General features: G+C 36.1%; 1 protein-coding gene across 2 annotated transcripts in view; it reads right to left on the minus strand.

Moving 5' to 3' along the window:
* ZNF292 (zinc finger protein 292) overlaps positions 1–18284 on the minus strand; it is a 30113-nt gene extending 11829 nt beyond the window's left edge. The window contains exons 1-7 of one of the 2 annotated variants that reach the window (XM_014068412.2): positions 18075–18200; positions 14791–14827; positions 9437–9591; positions 9228–9306; positions 8519–8654; positions 3235–3437; positions 1653–1789 (exon numbers count right to left, since the gene is read on the minus strand). In XM_014068412.2, the coding sequence (XP_013923887.2) occupies positions 1653–1789; positions 3235–3437; positions 8519–8654 (476 nt within the window). In that variant the 5' untranslated portion in view covers positions 9228–9306; positions 9437–9591; positions 14791–14827; positions 18075–18200. Of the gene's footprint in view, positions 1–1652; positions 1790–3234; positions 3438–8518; positions 8655–9227; positions 9307–9436; positions 9592–14790; positions 14828–18074 lie in introns of both variants that reach the window. The other variant, XM_014068411.2, reaches the window with a different exon arrangement.
* Between the last annotated feature and the right edge of the window lie 2042 nt (positions 18285–20326).

Here is a 20326-nt window from a genome sequence, read left to right on the forward strand (position 1 = left end):
ATTGATGATATCCAGTTTTCCCCGAGGATCCCTAGCACCACTACAGTTGCAGTTTAAATCTCTCCTGAAGATTGTGATAGTCTGAATGGGATAGAATAGATTAAAATTCAACTCCAGATAAAGTTATTGTTTGTATACTAGGGCTCTCCTAGTGTATGGTCATTCTGGATGGGGCTGCATAACTTACATTACTCTAAAGAAGTAATAGATACTTCAGATGAGCAGGTTGCAGCCTTATCTAGGACATGAAAACTTCGTTATTATGGCTCATGTTCTCTTCACCACAAACTGAGACTGCTGCAATGCATTCTACATGGCATGCCTTTAAAGACTTGTGGGAAGTTTTAATTGGCAGAAAATGCAATGGCCTGGTTGCTCACTGGCAATATTTGGTAGGATAACATTATCTCTTGCAGGCCCCACACTGGCTCCCTGTTAACTTCTCAGTACAATTTAAATCAATGGCATTAATTTATACAGCTTTTAGGACTTGGCCTCAAGTTACCTGTAGGATAATATCTCTCCACTGGAATTACCCTAGTCAATGTTACTGTGCCAGGAGAAGCACAAAGTGTTCTCCACTTTAGGGTTAAAAACTATTTTTTTTTTCTGTATTAGGCCTAGCACTCTGGAATGATATCTCATTACAGGTTAATTTAGTTCAGGCATGAAAAAGAAGCAGAAGATCAAACTCTATTGAAGGCGACTTGGGGTAGGATGCCACTTAATGACTTCTAGTGGGTTTAGATATATTTTTGTACTGCTACGTATTGTGTGTTTTATTCTCACTATAGGTGTCTGCTCCGATTGCAGTAGGATAGAAATTTGAAATAATTTTTCTGAGGGCATTCTACTACTCATTAACAGAAGACTGAATTCCAGGGTCACCTTATGAAATATACATTTAATAAATAAATAAAATTAATAGATGAAACACCTTATGCATTTTGGCAGAAAAAAACAATCCTTTAAAATGGAGAATACTCTTTGTGAAATTATGGTGCTCTTTGTTCTAAATTATTAAAGATGACCATGCGGAAAAAAATGTAATTTTTGTGTTTGTTAAGGGGATGAAATATTGTTCATCTAAATTCTTCCTGAGGCTGGAGTTCAGTTAAAAAATAAAGCTACAAATCATACTTCACTACTACTGTCCAAGCATTATTTATACTTTTCAATGCATAAAACATCCTGAAATGTTAAATGTCAACATTTTCAAACCTAACATTTCTAAATACTAAAAGTAAAATTTCAAATGTTATCCTAGAAAAATGGAAAATTTCAATGTTAACTGTATTCTAATATATAATTTTATGTTTATTTTAAAAATCTGGTTATTACCAACAAATGGTAATAAAAATATATTGGAACAAGATTTCATAACCACACAATAAAATGCCATGAAATGCAGAAAGGATTATAAAAATCTTGTCTGCAACATTTATAACACATTAAATTTTTAATGAAAAAAGGCACCCAGAAACGGATGTTTTGAAGACTTTAAAACTAATGTTGCTATGTAATAATATGCTACATAACCTTTAATTTTTTTAAAAAATAACATCAAATGCATTAATTATCTGGTGATAAAATTTTACTGCTAAATGTGACACATGCTGACCACAACAGAGTTCAAACAGACTCAAACCTACCATGCACAATACATCTCTCCTTGCTGTAGCTGCCGAGATAAGAATGCTGCACACAGAATCAGAGCACTCTTTTCATCTCCTTCTGATTCTAAGTTACAGATCATTTCTAAAGCATCTTTACAGTCTATATCTGTAATCTGTACGACAAGACAAATCATGGTCAATAAAACCTTTATTTTCAAATGGACTAATGTTTGATAAAACTTTTTCAAAATGCTGGAAACTTTCAAAAATAAATGGGTTGGATATTAACAACTAAAATTAAATGCTAATTGAATTATCTTCCTATTACACATTTATTAATTCTACTTTTCTTCCACATTAATATTGTTTATTTCTAATAACCTTAGAATGTTTTGAGGCAAATGTCAAGCCTTTCAAGGTGCACATGAAACTTTGGTATTTCAGATCATGTGTCTATATTTGAAGTAAAACCAGAGTTATTTTTTCAAAAATAAAACAAATCCTTATATATTAAATCTATTACTCAAACTGTGATTCTATGCATATTGTGAAAGAAAGAAAGAAAAAAACTCCTATTGTACAAGTACAGTACAACTTCCTAGGGTTGAGAAAGGGTGACTAGGTCACCCAGCTGGCTTTGCATTTAAGGCACTATAACTCACAGTCTCCCACTTTACAGATTTCCCATCTAGAGCAATAGCTACCTCAATTACTTCATATCTCAAGTACTGCTGCAGAAAACCATACCCAGAATTATCATTTATTATTTCAATACTTTAAAAAAAATCAGTAGAAATAGTCTTTGACTTACAACTGTTTGCTTAACAACAATTCAAAATTATGACAGCCTTGGCTAAGTGACTTATGACTTGTACTCACACTTACAACTATGGCATATCCTGATAGTCATTTGCAATTTGGCCTCTAGGCATTTGGCTCACATTTAAGGCTGGTTACAGTATCGTGTGGTTAAATGACCACAATTTGCAATCTACTTTGCCAATTTCCACAAAAAAAAAAAAAAAAAAAACCCACAAAAAAACCTGCCCACTGAAAAAACTGGATTTAATAATCACATGATTTGCTTAATGACTGCAGTAAAAATTGTTGTAAAACAGGGTCCAACTCAATTTGTAAATCCAATGATTTATGACAGAAATTCCGGTAATGACTGTAGTAAAAGCCCATTTGGAAAACCTGGATACACTTAACTGATTTGTTTCAGTGGTTCCATTAACGACCACCATATCTATTGTTGCACAACTGGGTACAACTGCAATTATTTATGACAGACATTATGATTCCAACTGTGGTAACAAGTTGAGGACTAACAGTAATGAAACACTGTTGCTAATCAATTGCAAAAAAATTGCAAGAAATTGGAAGACTAATTCCTGCAAATCACAATTTTGTCTTATATAGGTATCCCTTGTTTAGCAACCACAATTGGGGCAGGGAAGTTGATCATTAAGAAGAAATGATCCCTAAGTGAAACTGTTGTGACTAGACTTATGACCTGACTTCAGCTTATTTCATAATTTTCAGATTATGGTTTCCAATACTTTCCCCACTAGAGAAAGAAATTTTGTTTTGAGAAACAGAAATAAAATGTACTCACCTCTTGCATTAGTTTTTCATTGGGTGATCCAGAACAAAGACAGACTAGATAGGTTTGCTTAAAATTGCCTTTGTTGCTGATTTCTGGATGGTCTGAGCATAGTTTTGCTAAGGCAGTTGCTTGAGATAATTGCTTTGTTTTCACCAAGTGCTTAATACGCATATCCAGCAGCACAGGGCCTTCGAAGGCTAAAAATGTATTCACTGAAAGACAGACCATTGCAGGCAATATTATTTCCCCATTTAATTAGTATATCAAATCTGCATAACCTTGTTAATATGCAAGACAAATATAAATATTATTAGAAAAATCTGTAATTATAGAAAGACCAATAAACCAAATGCCTGGACAAGAAACAGTCAATTGAGTTCTAACAATAAAGGACAAGAATCTCAGTTCTTCAATGTCATGATAAATTTCTACAGTTATATAAAATTATAAATTGAAAGCAGACTCAGGCCAGTATTCAATTCCCATGAATGATTCCTATGTCTCAGCATTGACATAGTCAATTGGTTGGTTCTGTTCTTCCCATGCAAAGCAGGTGTACACAAACAGAAAAGGAGTTTGGCTTCAATATTTAAACAAATACAATGTGTTCTATAAGTTCACTGAACTCTAAATTTATCATCACTTGGCAGAAACAAAACCTGGGACATTTTGTTGTTCTGAGGTTTGATCGATTTTTTTTTTTGTTGCAAGGATGCAGAAATGATTTCATAGACCAAGTAGACCCCCAATCTTTCTGGTTCTTTTCTTTCCCTCCCTTCTTTGCTGGTATTCATCTGCATTGGATGACTGCCAGCATCCCGGTGTAGCATATCTTATCAAATACTTTAATTTACCCAAGACATCAATTTACTTTCCCTCTCCATAGCTGTCATTGCCACCAATATTCAATCCTGAATCCACATCCTCTCACCATGAGCCAACCACATTTCAAAACATATCCAAACACACAGGCTTTGTACACTAACCAACTGCAAAAAATTACTTTTAAATTGTTTTCAGTATATACAATATATAGTAGCAGAGTTGGAAGGGACCGTGGAGGTCTTCTAGTCCTACCCCCTGCTTAGTCAGGAAACCCTATGCCATTTCAGACAAATGGCTATCCAATATCTTCTTAAAGACTTCCAGTGTTGGGGCATTCACAACTTCTGGAGGCAAGCTGTTCCACTGATTAATTGTTCTAACTGTCTGGAAATTTCTCCTTAGTTCTAAGTTGCTTTTCTCCTTGATTAGTTTACACCCATTGCTTCTTGTTCTGCCCTCAGGTGCTCTGGAGAATAGTTTGACTCTCTCTTCTTTGTGAGATATTGGAACACTGCTATCATGTATTCAATCAACCCTTGCTGAGGAGACACTATAATCACTGTAGTTTAGGAAAACCTGAGCTACCATGACTTTGTGCAGAAATTAGCGAATAAATGGGTCAGTTTAAGAATTTTTCTTTAAGCTATTGATATCATAAATCACTAATTTATTTATAAAAAATGGTAGAAACTGGGTCTTCCAGGGAAGAATAAATGAGAAACTGAAGAAACCAGATGGCTTATTCATAGTTATGAGTCATCTATAAATATAAAACTACTGTACACAATGCAGGAACAAAACTATACCGCCAAGAGTAATTTTAATTAATAATAAACTCAATTGCACCAAAGACTTTCCCCAGTCTGGCTGGATTAAGATGTCTTATAATATGAAAACTGATACAGGTAAACCCACTGCTTTAATTACTTTAGCAAGGTGATGAAATTAGATAAATGGGATAGATAACAGTGTCATTCAGTTAAATGGATACTGAACTTTCTCTTCTGTAATGAACTCTTACCCTGAACCCAAATATGTTCCAAAAGATGAAGAAAAGGGTTGCTGATAGAGAGTGTTAACAAACTCTAGATTTAGTTCTTATCCAACTTGATATTACAGATGGAACATAATCCATTATCGGGCGGATCGGGCGAACCGGTAGTAGCGGTAGCAGGAGGCTCCGCCTATTCGCAAGCAAAATCTCCTTTGGGGTTTTCTATAAATTTTAAAAGTGGGAAGAAGTGCTAAGAAAAGTATAAAAGTTTGATGTCTATATATATTTTTAGTTTTAAAAAATGCTAAATTTGCTTAACATTCATTGTTTAACATTCATAGACTTTCTATCTTATATGATCTAGTAATATATTAAATTTGCTATTTTTTAGCTTTGTTCTTCCACCCACAGTAACTAATAATCCTTTAAACCACAATGTTTATCATTTCAGGTTGTTTCTCTTGTGTTAACACTCTGTTATAATTGAAATAAGATACAAAATGACCTTGAGGGTTTTAAAATGTATTATTTCTAACTCATAAACTCCTGACTGTAAGTCACGTCAATGCTAAGAAATATATAGACGTTTTAATGTCAAGGTTTAATTTATTTTTCATTTCCCAAATGTGTGACAATATTTAATCTCATGGAACTTTAACTTGTAACCAAGGCATACCTACATCTTTATTTATTTATTTATTTATTTATTTATTTATTTATTTCTATCTCGCCTTTATTTTTACAAATAAGTAATGTGATGAACATATCCAACACACTTTCTTCCTATTTTCCGTACAACAACCCTGTAAGGTGAGTTGGAATGAGAGTGTGAGTGACTGACTGGCCCAAGATCTTTAAGCTGGCATTCATGGCTAACGCAGGACAAGACCTCACTGTCACCCACTTTATAGCCTGATGCTTTAAACCACTAGGCATCCTTAAACGGATGTAATTTTTATTACAATTGTATTACAAAAGAAATTCCCTTAAAATACAACAATATTTAGACAAACCATAATAGTTTGTTATATAGCTCTTGAACAGTGCTATGGACAAGCATAATTAAAGGCATTAGAACTGTGCAAAGGATTTAAGGGGATGCTGTCTCACCTAACAACCATGGGATTCAATGGCAACTGGAATTGCAGGGATTTAATTTTTGACTGCATCACTTATTGACAGAAATCCTAGCCTTAGCTGCCATCTTAAGTCAAGGACTACCTATAACACAAGGGTAGGAGCCATAGCTGTCTTCAAGTTCCTACAGTGCCTGTTTAATTTTTTAAGTCCTGCTACTATTCAGAAGGATTAGCTGCAATTTTAAGAGAGGAATGTTTTTAAAAGCATAGCTTGTTTAGCTATCTTATTCTTATTCTATTTTTTTGACTTTGCAACTTTTTAAAATCTGTTTTAACATTAAAAGTTATTGACCTGAACTAAAAAAAACCTAAATAACAAAAAAGAACATTATATAAATGCTGGACAGTTCCCCTGGATTGAATTCAGGAAGAGTTCCCATTTTTAACTGAAAGTGAAAAGGTGCTTGTCAGCTGGCTAAAGAAAAGCCTTTTGTACTTAATGTATTTTACAAGTTAAATCTCTGCCTGTGTACAGTAATCATTGGAAATCATTAAATGCAGGAGAGCTTATGATCAAGTCCATCAAATTTCAGTTTTCACAAGGACATGATCATAAATAAAGTTACACAAGGAAAGGTACAAACATGATATGACTGAATTTGCTACCTAATTTGCAGAAATTAGTATTTGGCTAAGAACCCCAGACATGCCATAAAGTACTGCATTTACCATCTGAATTGAGGAGTAATTTCTACTTCCATGCATTAGTATTTTTGTCTTCTCCTACACACTGTATAGTATGTTTTTTTCATAAAAGCAGAAATAAGAAATAATAAAATACAAAAAGAAAAAGAGAGTACAATCAGGCAACAAGTTCCAAATTAACCAATAATGGTATCTTCTACCTTCAATCAATAAGGTTCCAAAATGGTTTCTCTTCATATAATGGAACCTCTATTTTATTTTTGTTGTCTCCGTAAACTCTCCAGAACTTTAGAATTATCAAGGAATAAATGGGGTGGGGTGATTACCCATTGATGCCATTCCATCAGTGAATCAACTCAATAAATCTAAGAACTTCCAACCATACTGTTTTAGCTTTAATAAGATAAAATAAAATAACAAAGGGACTTATGACTGGTCTCTAACGTTATAGCAATGCAGCACCCTGGGGCCCTATTATCAAATTTTGGATGCTTGGAAGCCTGCATACACTTATGATTTTTACATGCTCTTCAATTTGACCCACCCACCTATCTTCTCCCATCTATGTTCCTTTTATTTGTATTTATTTTATTTATTAAAACTGTTTCCCGCCTATCTCACCACGAGGTGAGTTTTGGTACCCTGCTCTCTGCAGCCTGAGAGAAACTTGAAGTGGAGGTCAGTACAGCAGGGCAAGAGCAATGTGAGGTCCTGGTCTAACAATAATGCAGTCCTGACTTAACATACAGAACTAGGACTACCAGAACTGCTTTCACTAAGCCAGGTAGTCATATATTTTTCCTAATGACTGCTAGGCAATTTAGACCCAATTGGGCTTGTTATTTTATTGTTTATTGATTTATATGTTACCCATCTCACCTGGAGGTGACTTTAAGGGGTGCAATCATTAAAACAACAGTGAAATTAATTTGGTTAAAATTGATAAAAATGGAGCTGAAAGGAGCAAGACTGTTAAATGTGGACTATCTGTAACCTCTCTCTGTTTAATTGGTAAGGTATTTATAAAATAATAATAACAAAGAATGTTTCTCATATTTCAGGAATAACTGAAATATGTGTAATACCTAAGTGCTTGGTTTAATAACAAATGTTATAAATTTCACATCATGAATATTAAAAGCAACTTCATAAAAATTATTACAGAAGTTTCATCCGACCAATCTGTGGGGCATGAAGGCATTTATGGACAGATTAGGAATTCTAGGGGAAGGGGAGGAATTTCTAATTATATGAACACTCAACCTTCATATGTGAACAACTATGCAGGTTAGATATATTGGACTTATAGTACAGTAATAATAATGGAGGTCCTGGCTCCGTTTACATTATAATTCCAAAATAATTCATTATAAGAGTAGTTCTGGATAGATACTTTTTCTTATAAATATTCCTCAGTGTGATTTTAGGAAAAAACTTTTAAAAATCCTTTCATGTTTTTTTTTTATTATACTATATACGAGTTTTTATATACAATTGCAGCCTATCATCATATATGAAGATATCTGCAAGCTAACAAAAGAAAAATAACTAGTTTGAATTGATGAATGAAAAAGTTAGATACAGTATTTTCAAAATATTTGTGCTATAAAAATATTAAGAGCGGTATCCTTAAAATATTTTTTTGCCGAGAGAGCAGTAATTAATTTTTCCTCACAAATTATCATCTTACCCATATCCCAATCAAGCAGGTCTTGGGAAAGAATGTTGCGAAGAACTGGATTCTTCCATGTTCCATCCTCTTGAGCAAGAACAGATAAAATATGTAATTGATGGTTGCCATTTTCCATTAATTTTGTATGTGCCATCTGGAAAAAGAAGAGAATTTGTTATAACAAGTGACAGAAAATTATAATTGCTCCAGCATTTTATCCTCAAAATCCCAACACTTTCACTAATTGCCATGCTTAAAAACATAATGCAAACCTACAATTTTTTGCATGTTGACTTAAACCCAATGAAAACTTGTAAGTAAAATTATGGAATTATCTAGTGATCCTGATATAAGAACATTGCAACATTTGTTTATTTAATTTGCTGCCTTTATTATAATTATACAATATAAATATTGTCCTTGTCTAACATTCTATTCTCATCTTATCTTGAATATAGAAGATTCCAATTAGAATTACAAGTAAGAGCGGTATGGAATTCTAAAATGTTAAGCAAAGTGCTAAACTACAAATAATGACAGGTTATTAAACCAAGCCACAGCTTCCTTATTTTACATTTAAATAATTTTAAGTAAACAATGATAATCATAATGATTTTTAACTATGAAAACCAATAATCTTACAGGTTATTAGTACTATTGCAATAGCACACTTGAATTTTATTTTATGGAACTAATGTATACACTAGCTATGAAATAAGATACCTACTTGAATAAATGACTGAAACTCTTTCCATCGATTTTCAGGCAGTTCAAGAGGCAAGCATAGCAAAAGTTCAGCATAGCTTCTGCAAAAACAAATGGAACAATGTAAAGGTCAACATTAAGTGCCCAGAAAAGAGTTCTACTACTTTTTAAACTTAACAAATGTTAGCTTTAAAACAAATTAGAAAACAAAATTATATATAATTTACTTACAGAGCTAAGCGTTCAAGCACAAAGGCTACATTTTCACACTCAGAGGTAAGGTAAGGTCTTGCTTTTATATATCCATGGATTGCCTGTGTGTATACTTCCAACAAAGGCAAGGGATCTTCAGATGTCTTCCACTTTTCTGCATATTCAAGAAGGGTCTATTTATAAAATAGAAATTTGAGTCACCATAAAAGTATAGGTTATAATTTGGAGAAATGGGATTTAGCATATCGACTATTGTTTTCTGAGCATATTATCTACATTCTTACAACTAATGCACCAATAGACAAGATTTTATTGCTTGAAATAATCGATTTCCAGATATGTGGAAACAGAACATTTAGAACGTGACCCATAGAATCAAATATTGCAGTACCATATAGCAGGGGTGTAATTCAGCAGGTTCTGGAGAACTGGTAGTGTAAATTTTGAGTAGTTCGGAGAACCGGCAAATACCACCTCTGGCTGGCCGGAGAGTGGGGAGGGAATGGGGATTTTGTAGTATCCTTCCCCTGTCATGCCCACCAAGCCACGCCCACAGAATCGGTACTAAAAAAATGGAATTTCACCACTCCCTCAATGGTTAGCTATTGTAATAGCCCCAATCAGACAATAATCATGTTTTTGGGCATTGATTAGGCTGTATATGATATCTTGATTTCTAGTTATGCTCAATATTCAGATACTGAAGGAGTGGATGTACGAAATAATTTCAAAACACATAGGGAATTTTAAGTTCTATAAAGAGTCCTGTTTTAACAGTAATGATGATTAAAATTATTTTAAAATGACAATATAGTGGCACTTGATTGAAATATGCAATATAGTGCAGATTATATTATATACTAATGTAATAAGGAAGATCTTTTCAAGATATGACAAGAGGACAAAATGATGATTTTTTTAAAGAAACAATCTACTTTGACAATGTATTCAATTACATTTATTACACTTTCTTTAAGGGTTAGCAGCTGCAGTTGAATAAGATGTGCATTACAGCAACGCAAGGACAATCCAATCTGCTTCAAGATTGAATTCTTAAGTTTGAAATGAGACAAATTTATTAATGTGGAGAGAACTCAAACTGTTCTATTCAAATTCTGGGGCACGAATGTGAAAAAACCCAGAAACCCTGCCTCCTGTTATCTATCATGAAAAAGGTTGCACTTTAAAAAAAATCGGAACAGGATGAAATTAGCTTTAAAATTAGAGTATTGCAAGTTCTTTTATTTTATAAAAGGTTTCTCCATAACACATCTTCACCATCTGACTCTTGAAGCCTGCTCCTCTTTTCCTTTTCATCAAAATAAGGCAGATGGATTGCTTTTAAGAGGTAATGACTATCACATTTCAAACTATTGCCACTTGCTATCCCTCTGCTAACTTTGAATTATGATATTACAAAACATAATGTAGTGAAAGTTGAGGCAAAATGGATCCTATCATAAAGGGTATCTGCAACAAATTTCAGGCACACTGATAAATTTCTGTTGAAAAGGAAGATGCTGACTGTAACTGACCCAACTCTTGAGAGTTGAGGAAGGGAAAACTGTAATAAAATCCACTAATTATCTTTTCCTTAAAAATATAATCTTTACAATAAGCAGGTAGGTAAAACAACCACAAAACTTTTTCCCCATGTATGAGAAAAGATAAACAGTAAAGGAAAGAAAGCTAAAATAGGATTCATTCTTGTGTTTTCATTTCTATTCCAATCCCAGAATGCTGTGACTAATTAAAAAGTGTCAGTCAGAACACAAAGCTTCACACTGACTGAGATCTCATCAGACCATACCATGTGTGCATAATTATTAGGCAAGCTTTATTTTGGAGGATTAATTTTATTAATGAACAATTACAGTGCTCTTGATCAATTCTAAATGTTAATAAACCTCAAACCTGAATATTTAAGAAAGTAAAAGTGAGGTTTTAACTTTCTTAGGAGAACATCTATGTGTGCACAATTATTGGGCAACTATTAGTGTGCAGAACTATAATGCAACTAAATGAAAAATGACATTTGTCCATCTCACTCATTTATTTGCATCTGTGAATGTTAAAATAATAAAGAAACACAACTCAAAATGTACAAATCAACATTTCTGACATTTCAAAATCAGTGATCAATATAACCACCCTTCTTTTCAATAACAGTCATAAGTCTTCCATTCATGGAGTCTGTCAGTTTCTTGATTGTTAATGATCAACTTTTTGTGCAGCAACAACGGCAGCTTCCCAAACACTGTTCAAAGAGGTGTATTGTTTTCCTTCACCTTAAATCTCCCGTTTAAGAAGGGCCCACAAATTCTCAATAGAGTTTAGGTCAGGTGAGGAAGGGGGCCATGCCATTATTCTGTCATCTTTAAGCCTTTTACTGGCTAGCCACCCAGTGGAACACTTCGGGGCATGCGATAGAGCATTGTCCTGCATAAAAATCATGGTCTTCTTGAAAGATACAGACTTTTTCTTGTAGCACTGCTTGAAGAAAGTGTCTTCTAAAAACTGGGAGTAGGTTTGGGAGTTGATTTTGAGTCCATCTTCAACCTGAAAAGGTACAATTAGCTATTTTTTTAAAAAAATAATAACAGCCCATACAAGTACCCCACTGCCATCTTGCTGGTGTCTAAGTTGAAGTGGAATTCTGTGCCCATTACTGATCCAGCCATGGGCCCATCTATCTAATCCATCAAGAGTCACTCTCATCTCATCTGTCCATAAAGCTTTTGAAAAATATGTCTTCAGATATTTCTTGACCCAGTCTTCCCATTTCAACATGTGTTTTGTTCAGTGGTGGTCGGGTTTCAGCCTTCCTTGCTTTGGTCATGTCTCTGAACATTGAACACCTTGTACCTCTGGGCACTTCAGGTAGGTTGCAGTTCTGGAATATGATAGCACTGGAGGATAATGGGTTCCTGGTAGCTTCATGTTTGATTCTTCTCAAATCTTTAGCAGTTAATGTGCATCTTTTTTCTCAACACGCTTCTTGCAGCTCTGTTGATTATTTGTAACAAAATTTTGATGGTTCTGCGATCACGTCCCAATATCTTAGCAATTTGAAGAGTGCTGCATCCCTCTGAAAGACTTTTTACAATTGTTGACTTTTCAGAGTCAGTTAAATCTTTTTTTTTTTGCCCATTTTGCCTGAGGAAAAGAAGCTGCCTAATAATTATGCACACCTTGATATAGATTGTTAATCTCCTTGGGTGACACCCTCCCTCATTACACAAATAAACATCAATATATGCTGATAGTGGATATAGTGCTTATATCCACTAAGCATTCAGGTATATACAGTTTGGAGTTAGAAATATGCATAAAAATGATATGGTCAAAAAACTCACTTGCCTACTAATTGTGCACACAGTCTATTTGGAAATAATAACACTAAATAGATAATTGGTACATATAATAGTACACACTTCCAAAAACTAGCTAGAACGTCAGACTAAGCCTACCAAAATCTAGGGCCATTTGCCTTGTCACAAACCTCACTAGTTTCCTTTGAGCGTCTCTCTCTTCTAAATAATGTATCTCATATGATTGTTTCCAGGATTAAAAAATGATAAAGAGAGACTAACATGTAGTTCCCTAAGCTCCTTGGAAAAAGGGCAGAATAAAGGTGTCATATATAGCATTGTCTCAATTTAAAAGTGCTGGGATGGGGAGAGAGAAAAGATAGCACAACTATGAGGCCTTGAAACTTTAAACCATATTTCAAACTGAATGCATCCCCAATATGATTCCTATCTCTGTATCTGAGGTGTGACTCAAGTTTGGAAATCTAGTAATCAATCTAAAACATGATTTACAATTGCTGCTCTTTTAGCATCCTCTTACATTTTAAAAATTGGATAAAATCTTCTATTCACATAAAATTGATAAGAATTCAAGGTATTGACATCTTAGAGCAGGGGGTGTCAAATTCGTGGTCCGCAGGCCGGATGAGTCATGTGCTAGCCCCGTCCCCACCTGGTTTAGCAAAGGGGGGGGGGAAGTCCAGATACATCATGTAACGCTGCCATGAGGACACAAGTTTCACACCCCTGTCTTAGAGCTTTTATTCTTTTTTTTATTTTGATCCTATAAATAAAACTTATCAGGATCAGTACCGTTTTCTGACCCCTTTATAATATAAGCACACTATGGAATTTTATTTGACAATCTTAAAGAATAGAAGAAAAACTGAATCAATAGTTTATTATGGATATTAAACTTCCATATAAAACATCTCACTTGTAGAGCTATTTCATTATGAACAAAGTCTATTCAAGCAATCTATAAATGAATTACTATCAATTCTTACCACAAAACATACATTGGGTCAAGCAATTCAGCACTATATTTTAGATGGCTACTATCTAGATGAAGTTATTTTCTACACTTGCTGGGGGTGGAATTACGATACCCTCAGCTCTCTTCACTGCACAAGATCAGGATCCCCCTATTATACACTTAAGCTAGTTAGTCAACTGGACAGAGTATCTTCAGCTCTGTCTAAAACAGAGGTGGGTTGCTGCTGGTTTGGCCGAACCAGTAGTGGAAGTCAGGCCTGGGTCGCAGAACTGGCAGCGACCCAGGCCTGCCACGCACCCCAACTGGTTCCCTCGCCACCACTGGGCCACTACTATTGTGGATTTCAGCGACTGTGTGTGCACAGTTCACTGTAAATTGTTCTGCGCATGCATGCAGAACCATTTACAGTGAACAGTGCACGTGCAGCATATGTCTGACACACACGCATGCGGATTGCGAACCGGTAATAAAACTGACAGCATCCCACCCATCGTCTACAACCTCCATTTTTGCCCTTACTGCAATTAAGTCAACTTGATCAAAGGAATTTGTATGTGAATGCTAATCAAAAATTGACTAGAAAGATGGTTCAATGCCTTTTCTTTTAAAATTTATTACTGTCTAATAAATGTGTCCTCAAGGCCAGAACAAGACTGAGAAATTTTTGAGTAGGAGTCCTTGATTCTTCTTTATACAACAGAGGAAAAAATATGAACAATGTTCTTTTGTTTCAATTGCTTCTTTGTTGTCTAAAAGTGCAGTCACCGGTTATATTGGAAGAAGCGGATTTTCCTATACCCTGCCAATTCCCCACTATTGTTGTTATTGTTACATAGTGAGAGAGTGATTGTAATAATTTGAAGAAAAGCTTGTTATGTAACTTATTGGCTTCTTTCTCTCACCAATTTGTTTTTAAGTTGCCTTAATCTAGCCTTAGTTTGGTTTTATACAAAATTGATTTTTGCTATATAGCAGAAAGAAAATGTTGCACTTAAAAATGATGGGTTATTATGGGAATCAGACACCTCACTCCCTTGTAATTAAGCTCTATTTAAGTAACTTGCCTGTTTCCAGCAGTTTTCCTTTGCGCAAAATGGACTTCTGCTGGAACAGAAAGAAAAATATAGGATCAAGGGAATAGTTCTCTTTGCTGCTGAACCCTCCCCCTGGTTGAATAAGTAATTTATTTGTTATTTGTCTTAATTTGTCTTTGTGGACCAAAACCTATGAAATGAAATAACTGGTTGCATGTTAGGATACCCCTGGCTCAACCTATCATTAACCCTATCTTACATCCCAAGTTTAATTAAAGAAAATAAAAACAAGAAAACACATTTGATCTGTGTTTACTCACACTGATTCTTTTAAAAGCGATGCCATAAGAAGTGTACAAAATTAGAGCAAAAGTACAACTGGATTATTAACCAATCAACTGCAGATACTCATTTTACAACTGTGGCAAGAAAGGTCATAAACTGGGGCAAAAGTCACTTAACAAATGTCTTACTTAACAACATAAATTTTGGGCTCAATTGAGATCACAAGTTGAGGGTACTTATATTTGTTTTAAAGCTTTTGACTGCATTTTTATTACTATATCCCACTTGGAACTGCTATGCGCAACTATTGATAGGCCTTATTGTAGAATGACAATACAGAAATATGATGTGACAAAAAATGATCACCTGGAAATAAATGTATAAAATGAAAATTGTTACATGGCTTCAAACAAGAACTCTGTATCTATGCATCTGCTATTTTATGGTTACTTCATATAAGGATACCTTTTACTGGTGTATTTAGCAATATCTAACCATGGTCAAATGACAGGAGACTAAGTGATGATATTTTGACTAACATCCACGTGAAATTGAAAACATTGCTTTTAATATGAATTCCCCAGCGGAAAGGAACTGTAGGTTAGGCAAAGAGACTTGAGGTTTAAAATACTATTCAATTTTATACATAAATGGCATTTATATATATAAAAGTCATTTTCTAATGATGCTTGCATTAATGATGATAGGAAATGGTATATAAATTGATACTATGTAAAGAAGTTCTTCAAGAAGCTTACAAAATATAATAAAAGTAGAAACATTAAGATATATGCACTGTAGCATACAAATGTCAATATTTAAATTAGGTGAAGTACACATTGCATTCATGACTCCTTCATAATCTGGACTATTAAACTGAACCGAGTGATTGAATGATTCTAAATCTCAAACAACATCGGGTATTAAGACTAGCACTTATATAGAGGTTGAAGAAATTCCCTTATTTTAGTGAACACACCCTGAAATGCTTAATGTAACATACCACTGACATCTTCTCACACTCCAGGAACCAACTGATATGGTAGAGGTTGATTATTATAATCTGCTTAATACTGCATTTTTGTGAAATTGAATTTGATTCAATGACTCCGCTAGAACAAAGTTTTATAATCAAAAACTTCTGATTTAGTTACATCAAATAAGCTACTAAAGAACTAAAGTTTTTCTCTCATCTTTTCAATTGTTCCAAGAAAGGTTGGGAAATACCAAGGTATTAGAAGTGGAAGTGAGCAAGTAAACTCCCATTGGAGAAGGAAATATGGTACATTTGACATGTAAAGTGTTCCCATATTACTATATCTGATAGAAACAGAAATCCGGTTTGATTTTCTATTCTTGCTTTAACCCAATAATATTGTCAACACAAATATACAAGTTTATGCAACACAATCTGTTTTCATAACCCCTGCCCTGTGGAAAACCCACTTATGTAGTATCTGAATTACAAAATATATAACATATTTCAATTATCAATTCAAATAAAGATACATACTGCTTGTGTTGAAATCCAGAATTTTGTTTTCCAGATTAAAGAAATAGTGCTATAAACTTATCAATATAAAAATCATTGCTTCAAAAAGGCAATGAGTTTTTCCCACTTTAAGGCATCATATACTTTTACTAAGCTCTTTCCTTTTGATAGGTCCTCAATTCTAAAGATGAGAGCTGTAATTAAAAGGATTTAACTCCTACTTTGCCAATTTAACCATGCAAAAACCTATTTTTTATTTCTTACAATATTTTATGATATGGTATTTCATAATTTCAGATGATAGATTCAGGCCAACTTCAATACAGATTTGGAAACAGTGTCCACCTGAACAATTTATTGATTTTAAATGAAAATATTGTTCCTGAAGGTAGTACAGAAATAAGATTAAATATGTGTCTCTAAACATCTGTGTTTATGTAACAACATGTTAGAATTTAAGTACTCTTTAACATTATTTTCATATTTTGCCTCTTGGAGACCCTCTGTGAACCAGTGTCTCGATTACAGGATAAACCATCCATATCCCATAAATATTTACCGTGGGACAGAACACAATAAGCAACTAATAAAACACAAATGTCGGTGTACCTTTAAGGCAACATGAAGTGAAAGTGAGGCACATTCAGGCCACAATTCAAAAAGGAAGTAAGGTCACTTAATTTGGAAGAACCAAGGACAGTTTGAGGCAAGCCTCTAACATAGCAGATTTCCGCTCTAGGACTGTACCGGTTATTGTTTTTGTTTTATATATTGTATGTATGTATGTATGCATTATACATACACATACATACATACATACAATATATACATACATACAATATATACATACATACATATAATATTTATTAGATATATTATATAGCCAGCCTGCTATATGAATACGACTCCCTATACAAAAGGAGAATAGGACTCTCTATACGAAGGGAATGCCATTAAGAACCCCCCCCCCCTCCTCAACTATGGGATATAGATGGATGCATGCTTGGGGAGCCGATGACAACGGCATGAAAGGAAGGCGACCGACCCAGCTCTTGCTTTTTCGTTTTCAGCGCTACCAACCCGAGGGTAAACGAATAGGGCAAAGAAAGCCCCCCGCCGGTCTTCTCCCCTAGCCCTCCTCCCCAGGAACCAGCCACCCGCTCCTTTGCCGTCGCTCTCGGCAAAGGGGGGCCACCGCGCTCTCCGCCGTCGGCAGACAAAGGCCCCTCCAGAGCCGAGGCGGCACCAGGACAACAAAGGGGCCGAGTTTGGAGCTGAGCGCGAGCACCCAAGGCGGCGGGGTGGGGGAGCGAGAGCTGTTCCGGGCCGCCAGAAGCTCCAGTCCGGCGCAGGGGGGCGGGACACCCGCCTGGAGTCAAGAGGTTCAATGGGTGCTGGCGGCATTTCCTCAGAGGGGCAAAGCGCGGCCCAGCCATTAACATCGCCCAGCCTCTTCCACCGCTCCCCCCTTCCAAAGGGGCTCCCTCCTCTCTCTCTCCCCCCTCCCCCCTCCAAAGCGGCCAGGCCCCATTCTGACCTGGCACAGCTGCTGGCAGTATTCGGTGGCCGCTTCCACGGCTGGCTGGTTCCGTCTTTCCCTCAGCTCCGTCTCCAGCTCCAGCAGCCTCTTCTTCAGGCTCGGCATATCCAGGAGGCCGCTCTCGCCGCCGACGCTACCGCTGTCCTGCTCGGCCTCCTCGTCCGCCATCTTCGCACCCAGCTCCGTCGCGTACGCAGCCCCCCTCCCCCCACCTCTAATTCCTCCAGAACGGCCTACCTCCCCCTCCCGCAACCCCCCCTCCCCTCGCACGGGGTCACGTGATTACACAATGCCACGTTCCGGGGGAGGCGGTCACGTGAGGGATGAGGGAGGAGAGATCGGAGAGAGGGAGACCGTTCGCTGGCTTGTTTTTTTTTTCCTGATCCACCCCCACCCCACCCCCTCGTCCCCCCTCCTTACCAGGCGCTCCCTTTTCGCAGAGGGGCGGGGTCACACGTCCCCGGCGCTGTCACGTGCGGGGTTGGCGCGTGCCGAATGGCACTCGCCGCCTCGTGACGTCTCTCGAGGACTTTTGGCGGCAGGAAAACAAACGTTATTTGGGCGCTTCTTGGTTTCCTTTCGGTAGCGAGAGCTCCTTTTATATTTGTGAGAGGGGAAAAAACTTCTGGCGCTCTTGCAATCAAAAAGAAGTGGGAAGTATTGTGAACGAAAACGTTTATTTTAACGTGGATTGTACGCTTGAGATTTCCTGTGGGGGAGACCACCCCTATATTGATTATCCTTCCACAATATTTGCAAAATACTCCCATTTCCACGGGACAGATATAAACGCTTGGAAAAGAGCTAAATTTATCTGTCATCATTTTGTAAACAAATGTCATTTCTCACAAAGACATTTGATTTGCCACATGAAGTGCCTAGAAATAACGGAACTCAGAAGAAACAGCTGATGCAAAGTTCTGTGGCACGATGGAAGACTCCTTTGCTGGTCAATGGTAATAGACTGGGAGGGCTTAACATCAAGAAAGGAATCTTTGCCGTTGCATTGAGTTCTGTCAAGAATAATGAACAAGTCAGGCTACCCCGCCTCCTTTACATGAGGGGAGCTGAAGCTGCAAGGAAAAACATCTGAAATAAATCACTGCTGAACACTGTATATAATGCAAGATTTTGCAATGGGACATGACTGAATAAATGTGCCGCACTTACTCTCACAGGAGAAAAATAGTGAAAACTGAAGGACTCAAGATGCCCTATTGAAAGAACATCAAGAGTTCAGGTGAAGAAGATCACTATTAATACTTAAGTATTCTTCAGGCTGGCAACAGAAAACATGCCAGTGTAAGAGAAGAGAAAGGTTAAAAGTGACTACATCATAAAAGTGAAGAAGATCTTAAAGTCCAAATTTAGTGGAGGAACTACTATCAGATTGATCAACACCTGAGCAAATCCATTCTTTATACAGCTGGAATTCTGGACTGGACTGAATGTGAATTAGAAGACCCATTGTCCACATTTTGTTTGGGAGGATTACCTGAAACAGGATGTCTGAAAATATAATGTGTTCATTGACCCCAAATTTGTCAATTTTAATGAATTCCACATATGTCAAACTGCACCTTATCAAATTTCCATCCCTACTTGTGCAAGTAGGGATGCAGCCCAAAGGAATTGATAAAGTGCCAGGAGCCTTAGAGGCCAATTGACCCTTCAAATATTTCCGAGGCATAAATCTGAACTCTCTAGAGGAAGCACAACTCTTCCAAATCAAGACTGAATTTTGCTCATATGGTTCAACAAGGGGAGTTTGGGGTAAGGGAATAGTTTTGCCCCTACATTGTGATGTGTGGGGTTGAAAAAATGCACATTGCTGCATCTTTTCACAGAATGCAATTTTTCTCACTTTCCTAATATCATTTCACACCATGATAAAGTGACTCCCAATTAAACAGTAGAAGGGATGAATTGTGGGTTTCATGATTGATACTAGATAGAATTACATAGTGCATTATTAAACACTATTTTTAATAATAAATTAAATTAGCATATGCAAAACAGCTGAACGATTTATAACTATGAATGTTATCTAGTCACAGCATATAGTCTGAGGTACTATGAGAAAATAAATAAAAATGGAAAAGAGTTAAAAGAGCTGAAATTCTAGAGTATTATTTCTAGGGCCTTAGTTTTCTATGGCATTTTTAAATGACTACAAATGCATTTATGGTCTGAGTGAATAGAACTTGACCTTATGTTCCAGATTTTTAAAAATTGTTTTTCCCAATTCA

The sequence above is a fragment of the Thamnophis sirtalis genome, unplaced genomic scaffold (genome assembly GCF_051295495.1).
Source record: "Thamnophis sirtalis isolate CommonGarterSnake01/CBP01778 unplaced genomic scaffold, rThaSir2_p1.2 scaffold_6, whole genome shotgun sequence".
Taxonomy (NCBI): domain Eukaryota; kingdom Metazoa; phylum Chordata; class Lepidosauria; order Squamata; family Natricidae; genus Thamnophis; species Thamnophis sirtalis.